The 24,077-nt window shown below is 34.9% G+C and overlaps 1 protein-coding gene across 8 annotated transcripts in view; it reads right to left on the reverse strand.

The window, feature by feature from the left end:
- Nucleotides 1–219: 219 nt before the first annotated feature.
- The window catches only part of EML4 (EMAP like 4), a 162,496-nt gene continuing 138,638 nt past the window's right edge, over nucleotides 220–24,077 (reverse strand). For all 8 annotated transcript variants that reach the window (XM_056824147.1, XM_056823992.1, XM_007476897.3 and 5 more), the window contains 6 exons: nucleotides 21,028–21,116; nucleotides 17,465–17,562; nucleotides 13,640–13,727; nucleotides 13,074–13,172; nucleotides 3,614–3,744; nucleotides 220–2,941 (listed from right to left, as the gene is read on the reverse strand). In XM_056824147.1, the coding sequence (XP_056680125.1) occupies nucleotides 2,480–2,941; nucleotides 3,614–3,744; nucleotides 13,074–13,172; nucleotides 13,640–13,727; nucleotides 17,465–17,562; nucleotides 21,028–21,116 (967 nt within the window). In that variant the 3' untranslated portion in view covers nucleotides 220–2,479. The remainder of the gene's footprint in view (nucleotides 2,942–3,613; nucleotides 3,745–13,073; nucleotides 13,173–13,639; nucleotides 13,728–17,464; nucleotides 17,563–21,027; nucleotides 21,117–24,077) is intronic.

Raw genomic sequence — 24,077 nt, forward strand, 5'->3', positions numbered from 1 at the left:
GATTTATTTGCTTTTCTTTGTATCCTCAGTGCTTAGGCCAGTCTCTGGCATATAGCTGGTACTTGAATTTTTACTTCTGCAAAATGCCAATGTTTTTGGCAGCAGCAGCAGTAATTAGCTAGTCAATTTTTTTCCAGCTTGATGGCTTCTCTTAATTACTACAACTAACATTAATATCTGAAGAAAAATTAACACATTTATATAGTCAAAGGCAACACATTATTTTGATTATTTTATTTATCTTCAAAAATTTCTGCCAAGAGACAGGAATGCATGATAGAAATGGCTCAAACATCTTCACATGAAACACTCTGATTCAGATTTCATTCACAAGTTTTCTAAAAAACATCTACAGTTTCATAATCCCACCCATTTTCATCCATTATCACAGATTTCATTATCCATTAAACAGTAGTTGCCAGCAATTGAAAGTTGTAAGGCTTTCTGCATATTAGTAGTGTTTTCTGAACTACCACACAATAATATCACAATTATAATTTTCATCCTACATGGCAACCCCACAAGGTGACAGATGCTCCAATGACTCTCCCTGTTTACCATGAGAGCTCTGCACCCCACAACAAGCTTTATGATATGCTTTTCCTTTTCTTAGTATGACTCACTCATCTTACAGTATGTTCCTTGTAGGGAATTATATCACATGCTGACCTGATGGTTTTTAATCATCATTACTAATTGGCAAATGTCTGAGAGTCCAATACTGGTGTTCTCTGATAACTATGTACAGAACATATTAGAAACATATAGGTTGCCTGGACTCTTTAGCTCTTCTTTTGAAGAGAACTACTTTGAGGTTTTCTTGAACAGATGTAAACAAAAGGAGATACACATATACACACACAAACATATGTATATCTGTTGATATAGAGTATTTCAATGTGTGTTTACCTACACATATAGAGATCTATGCAGATACACAGAATAAGTGCCTGTGGTTACACTCATACACACTGTTACATACAGTATGTGTTCATGTATGCATGTATGTTGTAAATGTCCTTTTGGAGGCCACTGGAGTTTTTATATTACCAAATGATGACTAAATACCTGATCTGCAGCATTACTCCTGAGAAGATACTAGATGGGAATGACAGTTTTGATGCACTTTGGAATGGCACAATCACGTAAACGCTTGAACATTTAAGACTTCTTAACTCATCCAAAGTTTTTAAACATGATCCTACTGAAAAAATATCTGAAAAATGCAGCAAGTAAAAAACAACAAAGATTTTATATAATCAAAGTATAAACAAATACATAAGAAATACATACTTGTCAATAAAAATTTTTAGAAGTAGGAAACATGTATGTAGGAAAAACAGGTGTATGACAAAACTTAAAAAAAAAAAACAACCCAAATTTTTCAAATGCAGAACAATAAATGTCATGATAGCCCATTAATGGCCAAGAAGTTTATCACATCTCTGAACAGAAGAAATCACCATCTAAGGCAAATCTGAAAATCTGTCCTACACCAAAATCACGATTATTAATAAGGCCAGTAAGAAGAATTTGCAATTTACTGATGCTTAGTTTCACTCTAAAAAGTTACAATTGTAAAAAAGAAGAAAAAAATCCCAAGCACCAATTCCATAATTTAAAATTTAATACATATTTTTCCTGGCTAAATTTAGCTAGGGAACTATCAAAGTTTAGTTTTACAGGTAGGTACAAAATCCTTTCCATTCACATAAATGTCAAACCTGTATAGATCAATAGAGGAATCCATTATTTTTGATAACCATTGAATTTGATTATATGTAGATGAACCCAATTTACTGATTTTATTTGGCAATACTTTGTGTTTAAGTAGACAGGGAAAGACATGTCTATTCCTTATTATAACTTTCTTTAGAAAAATGCAGAATGCAAATATATCTGGAATCTATTGTAAGAAAAATTGCATATTTGTGTATAATCAAGAAGGCAGTGCTATTGCACATGGCATTACTGTAATTGTCCCCAATTTCTAGTCCCCCCTTTCTTCCACATAATGACAAGGAGAGCTCAGTGTTTTTTTTTTCCTTGCTACACTTTAAACAACAGCACAGAATATATTTATGGATACATTTAACAGTGCTATTGTTTGTTTCTGGAAATTCCTGCAGAAAACACTTTCAGATAATAAAGTGATTTATTTCAGATCAAAATAATCGCTATTTTCCTCCCCTCCCCTCATATTTACACCATGCCATTTCCACACATAGCAATTTCTGAAACAGTGAATGTTTCAGTATTTTCCTACTAACTAACTTTGGCCAGTTCTCAACACACACCAAACTGAAGGTCAGTTCCATTTGGGAGATAAAAGGTAAGACTACTATAGAAAGCAGACCACATGGAAACCAACATTTGGAGTGATGTAATTCTCCGTTTTTACCCTTCCTGTTAGCTCAATTTTCTCTTTGTTGCAAAACATACATCAGATGGGAGAAAGAAATCATTTGAAGCTGACGTGTTAAGAAATTGGTGAATACTGCTGGTCCTCAGGAATAGGTGACTCACTCTGTTCTTCCATGGCATCATGGGAAGGCTCTTCATAGCTGGGCTCACCCAGGTAATCACTGCTTCCTTCACTCTGGTCCTCACTCTGCTCTTCAGCCTGCTCTAGATCATTCTCGAGGGGTGTTGAAGAATCACTCATTCTACTTTCATTTTCAGCAGCATCACTGAAGGGCTGGGAGGAGGGAGGGGGTGTGGGAGTATTTGGTTGTAGCATATTTTCATTGGTAGAAATGGGCACTTTGGTTATAGCAGTATCTACTAGTGTCTCATTCTGAGGCAAAGATAACTTCTCCACAACTCTCCATTGAATGATACTCATGTCTTTTCCACCAGTTGAAATTAAGTGGTTATCATTATAAGTAAAGCTGACATTAGTAACATGGCTGCTGTGACCACTGTACTTGTGACTTGGTGCCTATTTGAAATAAATAAGACAGAAAAATTAAACCAATTTTTTATGGCTACTTACTGTGACAATGACTGACTAAGGGAAGGAATCCAGCTTATGTGGAATAATAACTCCTATCACAATCACAAAGCTAACGAGACATCAAATCTCTTTTCTAATAATGGCAGGATGGTAGAGAAGTTGGAGTAATGGTAATGTCCACTATTTCAGTCTCAATAGAAAGAAAATGCTGAAGCGACTGTCTTATCTGAATAATAGATTATAAACTTCCAAAGGCAGTAATTACATTTATGATTATATATGATGATTTTCTAACAAATGTATTAAGAAATGAGAGGTTTAAAATCACCAGAATAAATCAAGCCAAACCAAAAAAATACATAAAACTTGATTGTCAAGGGCTTCTGCCAGTAGCTAAAAAGAGGAAGTCATAGCTGCTTCTTCTATGGTCTACTCTTTGAGAATGCTCTTATTTTTTAGGCATTGAGGGACTAAAGAAGTTAGAGGGGCATACTTTTGTGGTTATCCAAAGGAAGAACCAAGTAAAGTTGGTGTTTCCTTCAGTACTCTAGTAGAATGGAAGACAACTGAAAACTATCTCCTGAACTGATTTTCTCCATCACCAGAAATGTAACCTATTGTCTCCTCTAAGACCTGGTTAATAGAAAATGAACTTACCTTTGGCTTGGAACAGGGATACTGAAAAAGATGGACCTTGCAAAAGTCATCAGCAACTGCTATCACTTTTCGATTATGGGATCTCACTAGAGCATTGATGTCTGTTCCATCTGATCCTTCTGGCCAGACTCCTTACAATATGGAAAAAGCATATGAATGTTAATCTGAACTATATATTCTATTATTTTATGGCATACTCTAATATTCCAAGATTCTGTGACTGTCCATGTGGTCACTCCACTCATTGATGCAGATTATAGTTTTCTACATATATCCTGGTAAGGTCTTTGGGGAACTGTCATGGATAAAAAATTTATCATGCTGCAGTCAACAGAAGTATGGTCTATACTCTTAAATCTTTCCAGGTGTGTAGGATCTATCTGCTGGAACTTAAGTTCACTGGGCATAGAATTAGAGAACTGAAGGTGACATTTCAGTCACCATAAGACACTGGAGTACCAGTGAAGGATCACATCTATTTTTTGTTTTGACTCTGAAAAAGAATGAGAATTAAATAAATAAGTGAGTCTAAATTACTAGCTGGTAAGAAAGTTTCTGGAGAATATAGGTTGGCAGCCACATATTAGATTACATATCAAAGAGTGATCAAACAATATTATTATTTGGGGGGAGGGAGAGAGGCAACTAGACAGCTAGCTCAGTATTTCTGAATTTGGAGCTGGAAGAGGAAGGTTCAAATCATCATTCTGTCACTTATTAATCATGTGGCTTTGAACAAGTTCCTTAATTCAAGCCAATGAAAATCATCTATCATAGTAGGCACTGTGTGGTGTGATGCTGCTATAAAGAGAAAAATGAAATAATCCCTGCTCTCAAGGAATTTAATAGTCTCCTATGGGATATACAACATATACAGAGGCAAGAAAGAAAGAAAAATCTATATAAAATAAACACAAAGTATTTCAATGTTGGAGGAAAATTAACTGGGAGAATCAAGAAAGGTCTTTTCTTATTTAGAAAATGGAACATAAGGGAACCCTGAAGAGACCCTAAAAGGTGAAGGTGAAAAGTGAGAGCATTATTAGGCATAAGATCATCTTGTGGCAAAAGCATTGTGAAAGGTAATTTTATTCCCTTTGTCTATTTTAAGTTAATCAATCAAGAACTTAAAGTATCTCTACTTAAAATTTAGTAAGTCACTAACAAAGAAAGTTCACGCCCTAAAAGGCCATAAGCAATGCCTCCCCCCATTTCCCACCCCTCATCCCACAGGAGAGCTAATGGGTGGAAAAAACTGTATATAAGCAGGAGCCTGAGAGTGATTCTCTTTTGATTCTTGGCTCTTCATGCTTGGCGCATTCTTGAGGTCTTCATTCTTGGTGGCTTTAAGCCTAGGGAGCGTGTGAGCTCTGGTGCTCTTCTTGGCAGCCTTTAGCCTAGGGAGTGTGGGTTCTGGTGTGATTCTTGGCAGTCTTGGCACTGTGTCAGCTGAGTGTCTTTGGCTCTTTGGATTTCAGCTTCCTGATCCAGACTTTGGATTCTGGTGAGATCTGCATTCAGATTTGCATTTGCCGTCTGGAGGCTCTAGGATTAGGACTTAGGGTATTTTTAGCTAGGAGATATTTCCTACCTCCTTTATATATTTCCCACTTTAATATCTCTACTGTTCTAGAAATAAAGCTACTAACAGTCTACCAACTCATAGTTTAATTTTAACTTTTATAAATGGTGACCACAACAATTCTTTTTTTTAAACCATTATTATTTTTGTCAAGTCAAATATTTTACTATTACATTTGGCCACCCAAGGTCACCCAATTTTAATTATTATAGCATATATAGAATATAGTATTTGGAAGAGACCACTATGACTAGAATAGGAAATGGATGAGGGGAGCAATGTGTAAACAGCCTGGAATGATAGGTTGAAGCCAGATTGTGAAGAGTATTGAGAAGCTATGATAGGGTCACACAACTACCATATACTAGAGGTGAGACTTGAATCTAGGTCTTTTTGACTCTCAGGTAAGATCTCTATCTACTATGCCAAGCTCTTAAATTAAAAAAAAAACTGACCATAAAAAGATAAAATAAAATGGACACACACATTTTCATTGTTGTCTTTTTTTTTACATTACCATAATTTTCCTCAATATCCCTCCCTCTCAGAGAGCCAGTCCTACAAGTAACATTTTTAAAGACAAAAAATGAACAGAACATATCAATATATATAAAAAAGTCTGAATGAAAATAAATGCCATGTACAACATTTGTGGACCTCTTTCCTCTGTAGAGGGGTAAATGTATTCTTAATCTCTTCTTTGATGCCATGCTTGTTGAAAAAATTTTGATGTTTTTTTTTCTGATTGTTCTTTTTGTTTACATTGTTGTAGTTACTGTGTATATATTGTTTTCTTGGCTTGGTTTTCTTAATTTTGTCTTCATCCATTATAGATTTTCTCATGTTTCTTTGTATTAATCACATTCATACTTTCTTACTGAACAGTAGCATTCTATTTTTTTCATGTGCAATCATTCCCCAATTGATGGGCATCTATTCTATTTCCAATTCTTCTCTCACAAAGTGCAGACATAAATTATTGTGATATACATGGGGACTTTCAGAGTCCTGGCTCAAAGGTGTATGGGAGCATTTTAGTTACTTTGCATTCCAAATTATTTTCCAAAATGCAAAGATTCAGAGCTCCATCAAGGAAGCACTTCTCTCCACTCCCTGCCACCTCCCCCCTTCTCATCTTTTGCCATCTATGCAAATGAAGAGGATTGTATATGAAAATGTAAGTCTATTATGTATTATTGGCTTTTCTTTTAAAATATGTGGTAAATTCAACATGTAACTTTCAAAATTGGTCTGTGATTCTTTCTGGTCTTCTTTCTTTTCACCTCACTCAAAAATGCTTCACTGGCCCTCTGTTCTTTTTTGCTCTTTCCCCTCCTTGATTTCCTTATTTTCCTAATTCCCATTTTCCTCCTCCCCTTTCCCTTTGGAAAAAAAAAATTAAGATTTCCTTTTTGGAAAAAAAAATTAAAGAAAAGAAAAAAACAAAGGCCTTGTAACAAAAACATATAATCAAGCAAAAAAAGGTCACACCCTGGGCATGTCAAAAGAGGTTTGTCATTTTGCATCTTGAATCTATAACCTATGTCAGGAGGTGATATGTCTTTAGCATGCGATTTGATCACAGGTCTTCTGGGATTACCACTTCATTTATCGGAGTTCTTAAAAGTCTTTTAGAGTTGTTTGCCTTTACAATGTTTGTGTCATTGTCTACATTGTCCTTGCTCTAATCATTTTACTCTGCATCAGTTCATACATATCTTCCCAGTTTTCTCTGTAACACTCCCTTTCTTTTCTTATGGCCCAGGAAAATCTTATTACATTTATATAACATAATTTGTTCAGTTATTTCCAAATTTCTAGGCACTTAAGTTTTTAATTTTTAGCTATAACAACAACAAAAAGGTCTGCATTTTTGTACCAATGGATCCTTTTCCTATTTTTCTGGGGTATGGGACTCATTAGTGACATATCTGGATCAAAGGGTATCTACAGTTTAGTGACTTTGGGGAATTGTTCTAAATTTGTTTCCTGAGTGGCTGGGTCAATTCCTGATTCCATAAAATGTAAAAAATGTACTTGTTTTCCCATACCAGGCTAAATCTTTATTGTAAAGAAATCGCATGAGAGGAGTAACTCTAATAAGAAAGATGGTTAACAATAGAAGAGTTCATAAGACATAATGGAAGAGGAAGGCAAAGAAACCATTAGAATGAAGGATCTCTACAATCTCTTCTTGTTCCATATTCTATGATTCTAAATTTGGATGTCATCAAAGTTGAAAAAACTACATGTACAATCATAAACAGTAACCAGTAAGACATGCTAACAAATTGCTTTTAAATCTTTAGTTTCTCTGAAGTCTTGGATAAAAAGAATTACTAAAATTTCTCAAAGTATTGATTGCTTCTATCAGCTCCTTCCACTCAAATTTTCTTAAGTTCAATCGTTATATTCTATGACTCTGGAAGAGGCATTTCTAATGCCTCTGGGAAGCTGACAGTGGGTAATAGTGAGACCATGAAGAAGGTAGCAATTGAGTGGAGACACATTTCTCAACATTTTTCAATTTTTATTTCCTTTGAAAAGCCTTTTTGGTGCAAATTTGCAGGTCATTTCTCACTTCACTTTGGGTTTTCTTTCTGAGTACCCAGAAGTAAGGAAGGTCCCAACCATCTTTGCTGCCGCATCTGAGCAAAGTAGAATGAAAAAGAAGCTGGAGAAGTATGGAAGGCTGCACAGAGCTGATCAGAATAATTCTGAATGATCCTGTACTTCAGCTTCTACCTTCAACTTGAGTGATTTTCCAACTCTTGCCCTGGTTACCCTGGTATTCTGGTTGATGAGTATTCATCAAATCTAGTGTGATTCAGATTTATTGACTTTGCTGCTCCCTGGTCATTTTCATGCTAGGCCACTCCTCCCAGACCATTTCTAGCACTTTCATTTCCTTCTTGACTTCCCTTTTTTGAATTTCTCCAGCATGCTCCTGGAACCTTTTCATCTTGCAAGGTTATATTAGCTCTGGGATTGACACTTCAATAGTACCATCTGTCCCTCTGGCTTCTCTGATTGGAGGGTGGAATGGAAAACTACTTCTAAGAAACTCCTTTTGAGAAGGCCAGATAACTCTGTTTCTCACCCAGGTGCAAATCTTTAGGCATCTCCATCTTGGTCCTGTGCTGAGTACCTTCCCTCCACAATACTTCTCAGCTTTCTTTTGTCTTCCCCTATTAAATTATAAGATCCTTAGGATCAGGGACTGCCTGCCTTTTTTGAACTTGAATCTCTATTGCTTAGCACAGTGCCTAGCACATGGTAAGTGCTTATTAAATATTTACTGACTAACTCTCAACATTTCTATTCCTGGAAAGATTGCCCTATGAATTTAACTTCATCCTTGTGACTTATTTGACCAAAACAGTCCTGATTATTATTCGTCTAATAGTATCATCTTCCCTCATTAGAATATAAGTTCCATTTGTATCTTGAGTGCTTAGCACAGTGCACAGCACAAAAGCAATACTTAATAAATGCTCATTCATTCATTCATTCTTCCAAGAATAAGAGAATAAGGTTATTAAAGTGTAGTGGGAGTGCCATCTAGTGAGCAGGAAGGAGATTGCACTCTGATAAAGGCCACTGGGATGGATGGTGGTCTTTGGCACAGTCTGGCGGCCAAAATATACTATGCTACCTAGAGGTTTCATTCATTAAATCTGACACTATACTGTTTGATAGAATGCAAATGAATAATGTATAAAAAGCTAAAAAAAAGTAGATTGGAGTTTAGTTCTGAAGGGCTAAATGCCAAATTAGGGAATTTATATTTGATAGAAGTGATACTAGAGAGCCATGTCTTCCATGTCATGAGGACATTATAAGAGACAGGAAAGGACTAGAGAGGGATTAGGAAATGAACACTACTATATCATAAAATCAGAATTGCAGCATGTCATATTGGGAAAGATATCAGATGGCAGCTATTCTAAATCATACACGAACAAGTGCCTTTGCAAAAACACCCTGAACAAGTGGCATTTGTTTAAAGAACTCTAGTAACAGAAGATCTACAACAGTTTCAAAGGATTTTATTCCACTTCTGGAAACTATTCTTTTTGGAAGTTTTCTTCATATTAAATCAAAATCCATCTTGGCAACTTTTATTAATTACTTCTCATTCTGCCTTCAGGAATGGGGTAGAACAAGTATAATCTCTCTTGACATAAATGCTCTTCAATTATTTCAAGAGATGTATTACAATTTTCTTTTAAATTGTCCTTTTATAGGTTAAACAACCCTAACTCCTGGCATACAATAAAAGGCTTACTAAATGCATGTTGATTTGCTGAATGACATAAAGTGATTTTGATGCTATTTAATATCCTGGTCATCCTGAATACTTTCCAGTTTACTAATGTCTTTCCTAAAACATGATGCTCAGAACGTAATATAATATAATATAATATAATATAATATAATATAATATAATATAATATAATATAATATAATATAATATAATATAATATAATATTCCCTAATAGCACAGTTTTAGCTTTTATGGCTGCTATGTCAATAAAGAATTTCATCATAAAAGGAAGGACTCGTAAAAGAACTTGTAGTGCTTTAATAATTCCAAGATTTTTTCCAGACAATTCACTAGGCATTTACAGTATTAAGAGACACTAAATTAGGTTTGGAAGATATCAAGAAAAAGGGAAAATCTGTTTCTGTTCTCAGAGAACTTACATTCTTCTAATTTTTATATATATGCTTGATGCTCTAACAAGGGAGTTAAGAAAGGCCAAACAATGAAGGAAGCCAAGGATTCTAAGAGGCAACGGTAATACTGTATTGCAAATACTGGGAGAGAGTTTGCACAAATATTTGGTTGGAGGGAGAAAATAGAATGTTGAGTTTGGGGAATAGCAAGTAAATCCATTTGGCCAGAATGTAGAGGATATGAAGGAGTGTAAAGGGTGAATCCCAAATAATAAAATACCCAAGTCAGCTGCCAAATTTTATGGTGATTTAATTGATATAGTAGAGAAGATTTTAAGAAGGAGGAAAGAAGGGGCTAATACTGGGCAGAAAGATAGGAGATCTAGAAAGTAAGGGTTTGAGTGTGAAGGAGGAAAGAATCAGCTTGACCTCCAAAGAGGCTTAGCTAAGATGCCCAAACCTGAAGTCAGCTCCAGGGCAAACTCACCATCCAAAATTCCAAGATGTCAGAACGCTTAGCACGCTGCCAGCCAGAATCATCTCTCTCCAGGGAAAGCGCAAGAGGCAGAAATTGACATGCCCTATATGGACGTTTTTACATCACTTTTCTGTGTCTCATCTGTACCAATGAGGACTTAGCTTGACTTAGGACAGCCCAGAAGTCTGTCCTTTTTTTGCACATGTCTGTTGAAGGCCATCTCCTCAGATAATTAAATCTCGAGTTTGATGCAGATATTTCAAAATCTTGTTAAACTGAGTAGGGTGGAGAATGTGGGTTTTCCTGAGTCTGTTATTCTAAGCATCTCCATTGTTATTGATCAGGGAGTAGCTAAATCAGATCTTCTAAAGAATGGTCTGATTAGGGTGGAATAATTTTAAAATTCACATCAGTAGGTTATGAATTAGGATTGGAAAGAAAGGCAGAAGCCATATTGTGAAGGGCTTTAAATGCCAAGCTGAGGAAAATATTTTATTTTAGCACTAGGGCTTTCATGCTAAAACAAGATACAATAATTTTGGCAGCTGTGTGGAAGATGGATTAGAGTCTAGAAAACTGTAAAGTTTGGAGGTTGTTGCAATAGTTTATTTGAGAGATAATGAGTATGAACTAGGGATGGTGACTGAGTAAAGAGAAAAAAGGACATATATGAAAGATGTAGTGGAAAAATAAGACTTGGGGAAACAATTAGATATGAGATCTTAGGGGAAGGAATGATGCTAAATTTGTAAACCTATGATTTAACGAATCAAGGTTCCCACCACAGAAATAATAAAGTTTGTAAGAGAAATTGGGTTTTGGGGGGAAGACGCTGAGTTCTGTTTTGGACATGTTGAGCTTGAGTTGTCCACAGGGCATCTTGTGGGAGATGGCCAATGGGCAGTTAGAGATGTAGAGATGTGAGATTAGAGTTTATAGGAAACAAGAGGGTTTGATATACAGAACTGGGAATCATCTAGACTAAAAGATCATGACTAAATCTATCTACCTGAAAAGATCACCTAAAAAGAAGAGGCTCTTCTCTTGGATAAAACTGAGTAGGGAATGGCACATGAATAATGATCTAGAAAAGGAGACTGAGAAAAACTGTTAGACAGTAATGATGAAAGCTCGGAGAAGAGGGTCATGAAAATCCATAAAGAATATGGAGGATACCAATCACTTAAACCTCCTCCATCTTATACTTGTTAAGTCTATTTTTTGAACTTAGGTTTGAGAAATAGAATTCTATAAAATTTTATCATCTTAGGTTTGGCCCAAAGTTCTATCCTATCAAAATCATTTTGAATCTTGACTGGCCCCCATTATGTTAGTTATTTCTCCTTGTTTTGTATCCTTTGAAAATTCTGTAAACATCAATCTATGCGTTTATCCAAACTATTAAAAAAAAATGTCAAGCAGTTTAGAGCCAGAGAGAGGAATGAGGGGTCAAGGCCTTGGAGGTCATGGTGTCTACAAATTTGGTAGTAGGTGTAGAATTTCGTAAGGGAGAGGGAAAGAGGGAAAGTTAATAGATAGGTAATTTTTGAACATGAAAAGTGGTACATGTGTGGGTGATGGCAAGAGTAAGTGTATGACCATCTTGGTGTATGGCTGAGGTGCGATGAAAAGAGTAGTTTAGGTCATAGGAAATGATTAGTTGAGGAGCTAGGTAGTTAGGGCTTTTTTAGGGAGAGTCAATATGTATATTGAAGTACCCTAGTACGAGAATAGGAGTTGGGAAGGAAAGAAAAACTGTGTGCTCAGTTGAGCTCATTGAGAAAGGAATGGGAGTAACTTGTGAATCTGTAGTCAACAGCAACCAGGATTTTGATTGGGTAGTAGATATGAACTACATGAACTTTAAAGTTGAGTTTACTGAATGACGGCAGCACAGGGAGAACCTGGAAGTGGCAACGGGGAACAAGGAGTATTCCTAACTCTCCTGGCTTGACCAGTGAGCTAAGGGGAATGAGTAAAGGTATAGTCAGCCAGTATTGGAAAGGGTAGTCAGGAAGAATTTGTTGGTGGGGGAAGAGCCAGGTTTCAGTGATAGAAGATGGAAGGAGTGAGAGAAGAAAAGATCTAAGGTAGAATTTTTGTTGCCTATGAAACAGACATGCCAGAGAACAGGGTGGAGGGGATGGCTTGGAAATTTGGGGTGTGGGGGTTGAGTAGAATGAGAATAGGTAATAGGGTGGTGGGGGATGGGATATGTAGGGTATGACCATGTATGAAAATATTTATCATTTATCTTTTAAAGGATGAAATTATTATAATAGTAATCAAAAATTGATTACTGTGCTTTTGACAGAGGGAGAGTGCTTCAACAGATATCTTCAATGTTATATCTACCATATCATGCATTTGTGCCAGGTTCCCAAATTCCTCATCTTTTTTCCCCTTCTTATTTAGATATAATCTGAAGACAGTATCACTTCTTTTTCAGTCTTATACCAACAACACTTTCCTTCCTTTCACATTTTTTGGGGATAACAGTGTGCTACAATCCACAGGGAACAAATATGCCATTATTTCAATCCTACCTCATTTAGTTTCCATGAAATTCAACTACTAACTTAGAAAGTTAGTACTGACAGTAAACACTAAAAGCATGAATATACTCAAGTACAATGTTTTTTATTCTATGAGTTAGATGAGTGATATATTTTTTTCCTTTCTGAAAGGCTTAATTAATAAATAGGTAAAATGTTTCTTACCAAAGACTTGAAAGCCTAATACACAAGTGTAAGTTGTCCAGTCAATGTCTTTACAGTCAGAACGATTCCGGATTAGTTTGCAGCCATTTGGAATGTCCCCTTTAAATTGAGAAACAGGAAATCTTGATGGAAATTTACTACTTTTCTTTGTATTGCAATTCACACACCCAACAGTAAAATAGAAATACAAAAGCAAATAAAGTGCAGCAAATATATAATTTAACTTGTTTTTACAGAATTGTATATTATTTCCTATTAAGGATATTGTCTTTATTTCCATTCCCATCACTCAGCTTACAAATTTCCATCAATTATACTCTTCTCTAGCCCCAGAGAGAAATGTTAAATCCTTAATTGCTCAGAATACTATCCTTGGTTCAAAGGTCCATAGGATGTATTAGTTTTTGATGGTCATTCAGCACTTATTCCACTATTCTAATTTCATTTAGTTACCATCCCTAGAAGACAAATCCTATCTCATATTGTCTATATAGTTATTTTTTTTTTAAAAAAAAGCTTGTATACACACATTATCTATTTGAAGTCCAAATTCCATTTATACTTACAGTATAGTATCTCATAGTCTCCTGAGTTGGACATTATATATTTATTGTCTGGGGACCAGTCGAGGTGTGTAATGTAGCTGGAATGTCCCTAAAGTTTAAGGGAACAGTCAACAGAAAGCATTGTTAACTCTAGAAAGATGTTTTAAGTATTAATTCTTGACTACTCCTCTAAGATCAAAAAATGCCCAAATGAAGCAGGCCTAAGGTACTTTTCATATTTACTCCTCTAAAAGTTGCAGGGCTCTAAAAGAATTTAGTGTACTGAGGGAGTGGCTCTGGTATGAGGTGAAGAAACAATCCATGAGCTAATTAATTGGTCATACAAGTGTTGCCCAATAATGATTATAAACCCCAACAAATCCCTCACCAAATGCCAACTAGAGAGTAGGCTGGAGAGTCAGCTTAGCTGAAACAGCAAGATAGTACCCCTGAGGAAGAGAGAGAGAGACAGGAAGCAGATTGTTTTAGGCAAGTCAAACCATTACCACCACCACTCTCTCCCTTGTTAGATCTTGAAAGAGGAAGTTTGGGCTCAAACTCAAGAGCCTTTGGAATAGCAATATTCCCCAAACCACCAGAGCTACCTCCAGTTGCACATTTAAAGCCATTACTTAGGAGAGAAGTCAATTGTGGAGAAGGAGCCCACTTTCAGCAACTTCACCAACAAGTGCTAATCAACTATTATTAAGAGAGAGATGAACATTATTATTATGAATCTATGAGAATGGCCGCACTTTCTCTACCCTCCTCTTTGGTTAGTCTGTGAATTCTAGCTAAATCCCTAGTGCTGACTGACCAGTTTTTAAATCTAACTGGATGTATATCTTCTCCTTTTGTTATTTGTTCTATCGTGTGTAAATCTTTACTTTCCCTTTCTGCCTCTGTAAAAGTCTACTTCTAAGAGTTCTGCTGATATACCCAAGACCTATATAAAGTTGCTGAAACTGAGGCCTGGGCCCATTGGTTTTTGTATAATGTGGGCCTATGGTCAGCATAAATAAAATAAACTAGTTAATAAAATGTTGTTATGTTGATAATTCCAAAAATTTTCTTATATGATTTTTAGAAATATGGCAATTACTTTCTCTTTACATTTTTTGACTAGTAATTCTGTTTATTTCCCCATGACTGTCTATTATTATATCAGATTCTCTGACATTTGTACTAATAGAGACATATTCTGTTCGATAATCTTCTGATTAATGTCAAGTGAGGTACACAAAAGGAAAATGTTCCCTCAAAGTGTTCAACACTTTCATGGAGTATATGTCTATCTACATCTATGTATCTATATTTCTAGCTCTATCTCTATACATCATGCACAAGGTTCAAATGGAATGGTATGGTATTTCAGATGTTCTTGTTTGAGGATGACACAGTGCTGATGCTATCAAGTCCCAGAATACTAAAGGACTGTATCAATTAGAACTCTGATTATTCAAAATGAACAAGAATTCAATCCAGGAAAAAAAACTAGAATGTCTATTGTTCAAACAAAGTCCATCCATTTAATTAGTTCATTAGTGTGTGTGTGTATATATACACACACAACACATGTTGGACAGACACTGCAGATGGACAAACAATGAATAGGAGAGGGGTTTAGGATGAATTTATTATGCTGCAGTTTTTACTGATCCTTATACTGTGCCTCAAAACAAAAAGTCATTTTAAAAAGCACTAACATTTTTGTAGGGGACAGTGTACATTTTTGAATCTTTCAAAGTCACTATCTCAAAAGAATTAAAACATGGGTGACCTCAAGGCCATTGTAGAGATGGACACATTGTGGGAATAAATGGGCTTTGGCATACTTCAAAAAATGACTTACAAGAAATGGCATAAGGCAAAGTACCATGAAGTGAACATGAAGACCCTGAGTTATTAAGAGAAGGTTAAATTATATTTGTTGTAGACTGTTTACATAGGTAGGAAATATGTAAAACACAGCAAATATTTCCAGTAAAATGGTCCTGTAAGTAAAGCATGAGAAGGTTTTACTTTTACTGTTTTTAAATGCAAGATATGAAATAATGGCTACATGGTGAGACTATACTATTATTATTCCAAGTGAACGAAATGGCAAATGGATGAAGATAAACTACTTAGATTTTGAGTGTTAAGTGGAAAGAAAAGTAGCAGATGACTCCCAAGATTTTGGGTCTGAATGGCTTGGAGAATTTTGGTGTAATCAAAACAAATTGTGAAATTAGGAGAGAAAGATTTTTCCTGTGGTTTCGTTTTTTTAGTGAGGTATAAAAGGGAGAATGATAGGAGATAAAGATTTCAGTTTTGGACATTGTGAGTTTGAGGTACTAGAAAAACAGTCTGAGAAAGAATATAGAAAAGAAAAAGAAGCCTAGGGCAAAAGTTTGGGGGATCCTGATATTAAGGGGGTAAAAGGAAGAAGATGAATTAGTGAAGGAATATCAAGAATGAATGGCCATATAGGTAGGAAGAGAATCACTGGAGAGGAGTTTCATGGAAACCAAATAAAGAGAGCAGACATACAGAAGGAGGAAGCAGTTATAAAGCAATCAAATGATGCAGAAAAATCCAGAAGAATGAAGCCTATATAAAAGGGCAAGGGTGACCATGGGGGAGACCTTTTTAGAAGAATAATAGCAATTTCATAGCTATCATCTTAATGATATTTAATTTCACTATTTTGAATGTTAGTCTATTAGAGTCAATAAAGATTTTGTAAATTAAGTTGCTTTTGAACTAATCATAAAAACAAATGCAATTTTTTCTATTTGCTTTGGTAGATTTTGTCCAAAAGTTTGTAGATGATATGATTTCTGAAAATGGGCGCCAGGTCTTCTACAGTTATGCGCAAATTTATAAATAGAAAGATTTCTGTATTAAAAAAATATCACACAGAGTTCTATCCAAGTTTATTTTATCCCAGCTTCTAAAAAGATGGAAATTTGAATTTTAAAAAAATTGTCAAATTGTACATAGCAAATGCTATTTTAGGATTAGTAATTCATTTTTTTAAAGTATAGACTATGATAATTTTCTACCTGTCCCTCAATGCCAAAGACCAAATGCCAAGTGCCAAAAAAAGTATTTTTATATATTGATAACCTTAGCTTATATGAGAACCTGATTATGCTTGAAATTAATTTAAACCTTGATTAAGTGCTAACTATATCTGAGGCACTGTGGCAAGTGCCAGAGATTAAAAGGCAAAGACAAGAGCCTTTCCACCCTTACAAAGCTTACATTCTCTTAGGGGAATACAACACCTACAGACTATAAATACAAGGAAAGTACGGTATTATTTCTTAATAGGATAATCTTGACACAAGTTATTTGGATGTTAGTGAAGGGATATGACTCTGGCATTCTTTTTTTGCTTACTTTCCCCCATTTTATCACTCTGAATATTAAAAATATGATCTCAAATTGACAATTTCTACATACATTGTGAAACAGGTGATGATCACATATGAAACTATGAATTTATGAAATTGGCACTATATCATGAAAACAATTAATAATCATTCTTCACTCTACTGTCTAATGTCAGAGTGTTATGGGAATATTCACAGCTAAAAGCAACAGTACTAAAATCTCACATATATGCATATATATTTTCTCTTTAAAGTAAACATGAATATAGATATACAATTCTAAAGTAATTTCAGAATTTACCAATATGGATTGATATTTAAAGCTGTGTTAAGTATTCAACAATAATTATCTTCAGAAGCTGTATTAACATAAATATCCACATTTTTCAGTAAAATTTAAACTTGTACCAATATATATATGGACTGCCTTCATGTTAAAAAAAAATTCACGTACTATGCAACTTACAGTGCATTTTCCGTATCTGCTATATTTTCTTCCACTTTCTGAGACTACATAGAGGTAAATAAAGTTGTCATGAGATCCTACAGCAAGGAAGGTGCCATCTACAATAAAAGGTTAAAAGATTTTCACAAAGTAAATATACTGCCAATTTAAATTACTCTTTATTTCAATGGTCTTATGTACAATGTGTTATTTTCAATTCAATTTACAAACATTTAAGTGCTTACACAGGGCAAGCTGAAACACACTCCCTCCTTGCTTCTGCTTCTTGAAGTCTTTCTTTTCAGACTCAGCTTTCCCTGAATGAACTTCTTCTGGTCTCTCTCAACTGCTGTTAATTCCCCTGTAGTTATCTTTTTTTTTTTTGGGGTTTGGCTAGGGATATTTATATCCATAAAAATGGTCTCCCTTATTAGAATGTAAGCTCCTTTTGGGAAAGCACTATTTTATTTCTTTCTTTATGCCCAGTGTCTTCAACCTACCAGGTACTTCACAAGTGTTAGACTAATTAAAAATTTAAATTAAAAAAATCATCCCTGCCCTTAAATAGTTTACAGTCTATTAATAAGGATGAGATGTACTCTCAAATAATAACACAAGTTAGAATATAATGAAATATATTAATCATTAGAACAGATTAAATTGAATGTCCTGAGAGAGTCTAAGGAAGGGTCATTCCTTGCTGGAGTATTATATAGTTGGTAGTGCTAGTGCTTGACTTTGAAGGAGGAAATGCAGATGACAATACAGGATGATTTTGTTCTAGGCACGGAGGAAAGAAGATGGCAAGTGGAGAGGGAGAGCACAAAAGAGGAAATCAGGGAACAATGAGTACTCCAATATGGCTAGATTGATTGCAATAATGAATATCATAAAATAATGCAGGAAAGGCTTGTCAGAGTTGGACTTTGAAGGCTCTGAATGCCAGGATAAAGAGTTTAAAGTTTATTCAGTAAGCAATGATGAATTATTGAATGTTTGTAAATAACAGGAATATCAGAATCAGATATATGTATGAAAATTACACTTAAAAGTACAGGAAATGTATCAAATGGGAAGAAGAGGTAAGGCTTCACTCTAGGATCATCTGGGGGGGGCGGGGTTAGCACCTGGGCAGTGCTAAAAAAAGGCAGTAAAGATTCAAGAGTGACTTGGAGGTTTCAAGTCTGGGTGACTGGGAAAATTATGGTACTACTGAGAAATGGGAAAGTCAGTAGGAGCTGGTTTTCTAGAAATAATTTGTTTTAAATTTGTTGACTCTGAAGTGTTAGCAGGACAATGAAGTAGCTATGCCCAGTAGGCATTTTAAATGCAGAAACGGAGCTCAGGGACAGGTAGAAGCTAGATACAGATTTAGGAGTCATTCAGAAAGAGGTGATGAAAATGATGAAAGTCATAGGAATGAATAAGTTTTCCGTGTGTGTGTGTGTTTAATAGAAGAGAGGGAATGGGAGGTTTGGGGGGAGAGAGAGAGAGAAGAGGGGGAGAGAAGAAAGAGAATGAGAGAATTGAGGCTAGAACCTTGGAAGACTTAAGGGACTGACTGAAAAGGGAAGAAGAAATCAGCAAAGTAGGACAGTGAAACAGATGGGACAAAAAACAAAGCATGGAAGCTAAAAAACTTTAAGAAAAAAGTGTGGTCAATGATCAAATATTACCGACAGGTTAAGGAATATAAGAATTGAGAGGAAGCTATTTGGCAACCTCTAAGTCAGTGGCAAACATCAGGCCAGTGGTAACGTCAGAGAGCAATTTCAGTGGAACAGTGAGAAAGACAATCATATTGCAAGAGTAGGTGATTAACATAAAAGAATGTAGACTAGTGTCCCTAAAAGTTTAAGGGTGAAGAGGGAAGAGAATTTTGAAGATCTGGCAGGTCCTTATGAAATTTTTCTCAGGGACAATATGTTTGTAGGCCATGGAAAAGTATCAGTGGGGAGAAAGACACTGATGGGGAGAACAGGGGTAGAGGGAATGACTGATAGAGTAAGGGCTAAAATTTGGGATTATCAAAGACATAGGTCAAAGGTGTTGGCATTAGTAAAATGAAAGGTTACCTTAACCTTTGTGATTAGAGAGAAGTAGGTAAAGATGGGAAAGGATATATTTTAAGGCACAGGATAAGGAAGCTTTTATTAAATCTTAATCATTGTACTTAATTTTACTTAACAGTATTGACTAAATTATCTTTCATTCATTACCAACTACGCAGGCTCTTAAACAGAACAAAAAAGTAGCCATTTGGCCTTATGCATAATAATTGCCCAGAATTGTTTTGCCATTGATTGTGGCAAGAATGGCATTAAAATAATTTATTTCTAGAGATAAATATAAAAAATAAACATGTTATTTGTGCCAGGATAATAGTACAACTATTTTGTTTATGCTACCTGCCTAAAATGTTTTCTTTTGGTATCCCATTGTGCCCACCTACCACAGTGGGTACCCTACTATAAGGCTTATTGAATATTCCATTTAAACAAACTATTCAATATTTGTTGACTTTTCTTAATAGGGTTTCTATTATCAATAAAAACCAAAATTTAAAAGAAAAACAATACCACTTCTTTGGCTTATTGTAATGGGAATTCTTTGCAATCCCAACACTTGAAGTAAACTTTTACTTTTTCATTGTATAGCAGAGATCAGTTAGGTAGACACTAAAGAAAGCCCTGGACTACTGGATAGTAAGATAACTAAGAGGGAGAATGAATCCTAAACATTAGAAAATGATACTCATTTTAGGCAGATGAACTGGGGACAAACTGAATAGCAAAAAGGGAATTACAGATTTTTTAAGAAGTGTAATTTTTTACCTTGAAGTAGCCTAATTAAATTTAGGATATGCTTGTAATGACTAGCTAAGAATTATATGTAATTAAGAACTTTTATCAGTGTAATGACTACCTGCCACTCACTTCATGACAGAGAAGTGAAGGACTTAAAGAGGGCAAAATAAGGCAATATTTTTTTAGACATGAACAGAATAAAAATTTGCTTTGAATAACTATAGGTATTTTACAATGTGTTTTGTGTTTTGTATTAGTTTTCAGTGGAGGGAAATTCAGGGAGGGAAGGTGATAAAAAAGAATTATATGTATTTAACAAGCCAATCATTTCTACTATAAGGTTTTCTAAGTTGTTTGGTGATACTTGAAAATTTGGCTAAAATTTAAACACTCCTTTTTTACTCTCATCTATATAGTATGTACAAAGTAAAGTTTTTTAAAAAAGAGATATAACTTACAGCCTGTACTCAATGTCCAAGTTAGTGGCATTAACACAAATCAGATTTTTACTGTATTTTCCTTCCATATACAAAAGCAATTATACCTGGTGATTGTAAATATGTTTGTTTTAAACCTAGATTATTTAGCTTTAAGTGAACTCTTCAAATTTACTTGGAACAGGACTGGGTATGGGAGGGGGTTGGGGAGAAACACATGCAATGTTTAATAGCTTTAGAGAGTATAAGAAAGTAGTCAACTTTATTTTAAAATTAGACTATTCAATAATAGAAATGTGTTTAATGCCATAATTTAATGCCATATGTTAAATATGCCTACCTTTTGAGTAGCGCATTACTGAGAGCTGCTCATTACCATCTGTATGGATTGAAACTAGATCTCTGGTTTCTGCATCCAAGACAAACCACCTGTTAAGATGTAAGAGTCCAATAATTATTTAAATTACATAGATTCAAAAAAAGGAAAATTTTATCTGCCTGGCTATTTTCATATTTCTTAATTTTATGACACTAATTAACCCTGATTATAAGAGGCTGCCATCTTTTAATGAAGGATGGATGTACTTTTGCAAAGTGATGATTCCAATATGCAATTGTTCAAATATATTAACACAGAGTAGCACATTCCTGTAGTCAGCTGATTCAAATATTTGTTCCAAGAATGATGGGGGGGTCCCAAAGAAATATTACTCTTGATAAACTTATAATTAAATTAAGAATATACAATTAACATACCAGAAACAATTAGAAAACAGTCAACTACTACAGTGTAAAGTACAGATAATAAATGTTATAGAAATTTTAAGAATTCTTTCAAAGAAAGATGTGAGGCCTGGAGTTTTTAGGGAAGGCTTCCTGGGAAGCCCTTAAGCTGGATTTCAATGAATGAGTATTTACTTGGAAAAGTAGGAGAGGAGAAGGGAAGGAATTCTCAGGATAGGAAAACAAAATGAATGAAGATTAAAGATGCAGATATGAACATGGTATGCTTATAGGCAGGCATGTTCATAATGTATAGGTGATGGAGGTAGTCATCCATATGGTATAATTTCAGAAGGAACTACTAACTACCTCCTGACTACTGCTTTCTCTCTGCTCCCTGATGCTTAAAATTTCTTTAATACAATAAGTGTATTAGTACAATAAGTTCATTTCACTTCAATAAATGTCTTAAAATGTAAATAAGGTACTTTTGGGAGAAATGATATAACATCGTGGAGTAGCAAAGAGCAAAAGATTAAAAAGGGTGCACATTTTAGATTAGTTCTGCTACTAAACAGTGGTGTGTGACCTTAAGTAAATTGTAACCTCTTGTGATTCTTTGATTTAAATTCACATTGAAGTATAAATTACAAATTTCAGAACTTTTCCTGAAAGCACATTTTAGTAGGGGGAAGCATTAGTTATTTAAAGAAACATCAAAAGAGGGAGAAATGGTGCAGAAGACAAGTCTACACAATTTTTGCCAGTTGCCACCTCTTTGTGAGGGAACAGCAAAGAAACCAACTTGATTAAAGTAAAATTAGTGTTGGAAAGTAGTGGAAAATTAAGGCTAGTTAAGGCCTTGAAAATCTGGCAGAATATAAATATAGATTTGATTCAGGAAGCCCCAGAAGTTGGTAAGTTGCTGAACAAGAGTAACAAGATGAAACTGTCCTTTGAGGAAAATTTTAAATTGGTAGCAATATGTGTAAAGTATTAGAAGAGGAAAGATGGAGTGAGGGTGACTGGTCTGGTAAAATCATTACTTTTATTTCATGTAGACAGATGGGACAGTGAGGAAAGAAAATATTATTTTTAACCATTCAGATGAGCAATCACACAAAAACTTTCAAGTCCTTTTCATATCTAAATTCTGTGATACTACCTGAAAAAACAAAAATGCACTGTTTATGGAACGAAGCATAATTGTTCCCTTTAATTTCTAAGTCTTACAAAGCAATGAAAGCTAAGAAAAAGTTCAGCTTCATAATAGTAGTCATATAGACCTTCTCTAACCATGCATGGCATAAGTAAAAATGAATTTCAGTGATTTATAAGCTACATATTCAAACTCACAGAATCACAGCATATCAAAAATAAAAAGACCAGAGGACATCTAATCCAAATGTTATGAAAAAAAAAATTTCCTCTTTACAACATAGATTCCTGATAGTTATCTAATTTCTGCTTAAAGACCTCAAAAGGAAATGGATCTGACTTCTCATCCAGGAAGCACACTCTACTTTTGGACAGTTTCAATTGTTAAGAAATTTACCCTTCTATTCTGCCTGAAAATGCCCTTTTCCAGCTTTTACCTATTGTTCCCAATTCTGCCTTCTGATCAAATCTAATCTTTCTTTCATATGACAATCTTTTAGATATTTTGAGATAGCTATCATGTCCCACTTAGGCTTCTCTTTTCTAGGTTTACCATTCGTTCAACTGAGCCTCTTATAGAATGAATCTGAGGTCCCCTTTACTAACTTGGTGATCTCTTGGATATTCCTTGCTTATACTTATAAGATACTTATAAGATATTTATCTTTAGTAAAATGTACTACCTGGAACTGAGCATAAGATTCCAGATATGATCTAAATCCTATCTGAGATTAGAAGGGGAACCTCCACTATATCACTTCCATTTTTTTAGCCAAACTCCCAGGAAAAAGCTGTCCACAATTGTTGCCTCTCCTTTCAATCATTTCTCCACCCCTTATATATTTTCTGACTTTATTACTCACCTAAAACTGCTTTCTCCAAAGTTACCACTGACTTCTTAAATGACTGATGGTCTTTCTGCAACCTCTGTTTTTTCAACCTTAGCTTTTCTCCCTAGGCCTTCTCTCTTCTCTGGATTTTTGTACAATACTGTTTTATCAATAGTCAAAAAGCATTTATGATAAAAAAAGACAAAAACATGGTCCTAGGGCTCAAGGGGCTCTAATTATGGGGGGATACAAAGTGAATAATTATGTACATACAAGATACAACTGTAAATGGAAATTAATCTCAGAAGGAAGACCTGAGCAAGAACTATTAATTAGTTGATTTCCCCAGTTATAAAAAAACGTGTATGCCTCAGTGGTGAGAATGGATTGCAAATTTCTAATCAGATTATAATTTACTCTGAAATAAACATCAATTTGAAGTAAAGAATGTTTTTTTCTTTTTGCTCTTGGTCATTCATTCAATCAGTCAATAAGAATTCATAAAGTGACTATCAGGCACGGTGCATACTGCCAGGGAAACATAGAAAGGCAAAAGAAAGCCCCTGTTTCTCAAGGAGCTTTAAAGAGGGAAGCAGAACTCAGCCTGATGTAAGGGAAAACTTAATAGTGCTATCCAAAATTGGGATCAGTTTCCTAAGAGAAAGTAGATTTCTAGGGG

Source organism: Monodelphis domestica, chromosome 1 (genome assembly GCF_027887165.1).
Source record: "Monodelphis domestica isolate mMonDom1 chromosome 1, mMonDom1.pri, whole genome shotgun sequence".
In the NCBI taxonomy this organism is placed as follows: domain Eukaryota; kingdom Metazoa; phylum Chordata; class Mammalia; order Didelphimorphia; family Didelphidae; genus Monodelphis; species Monodelphis domestica.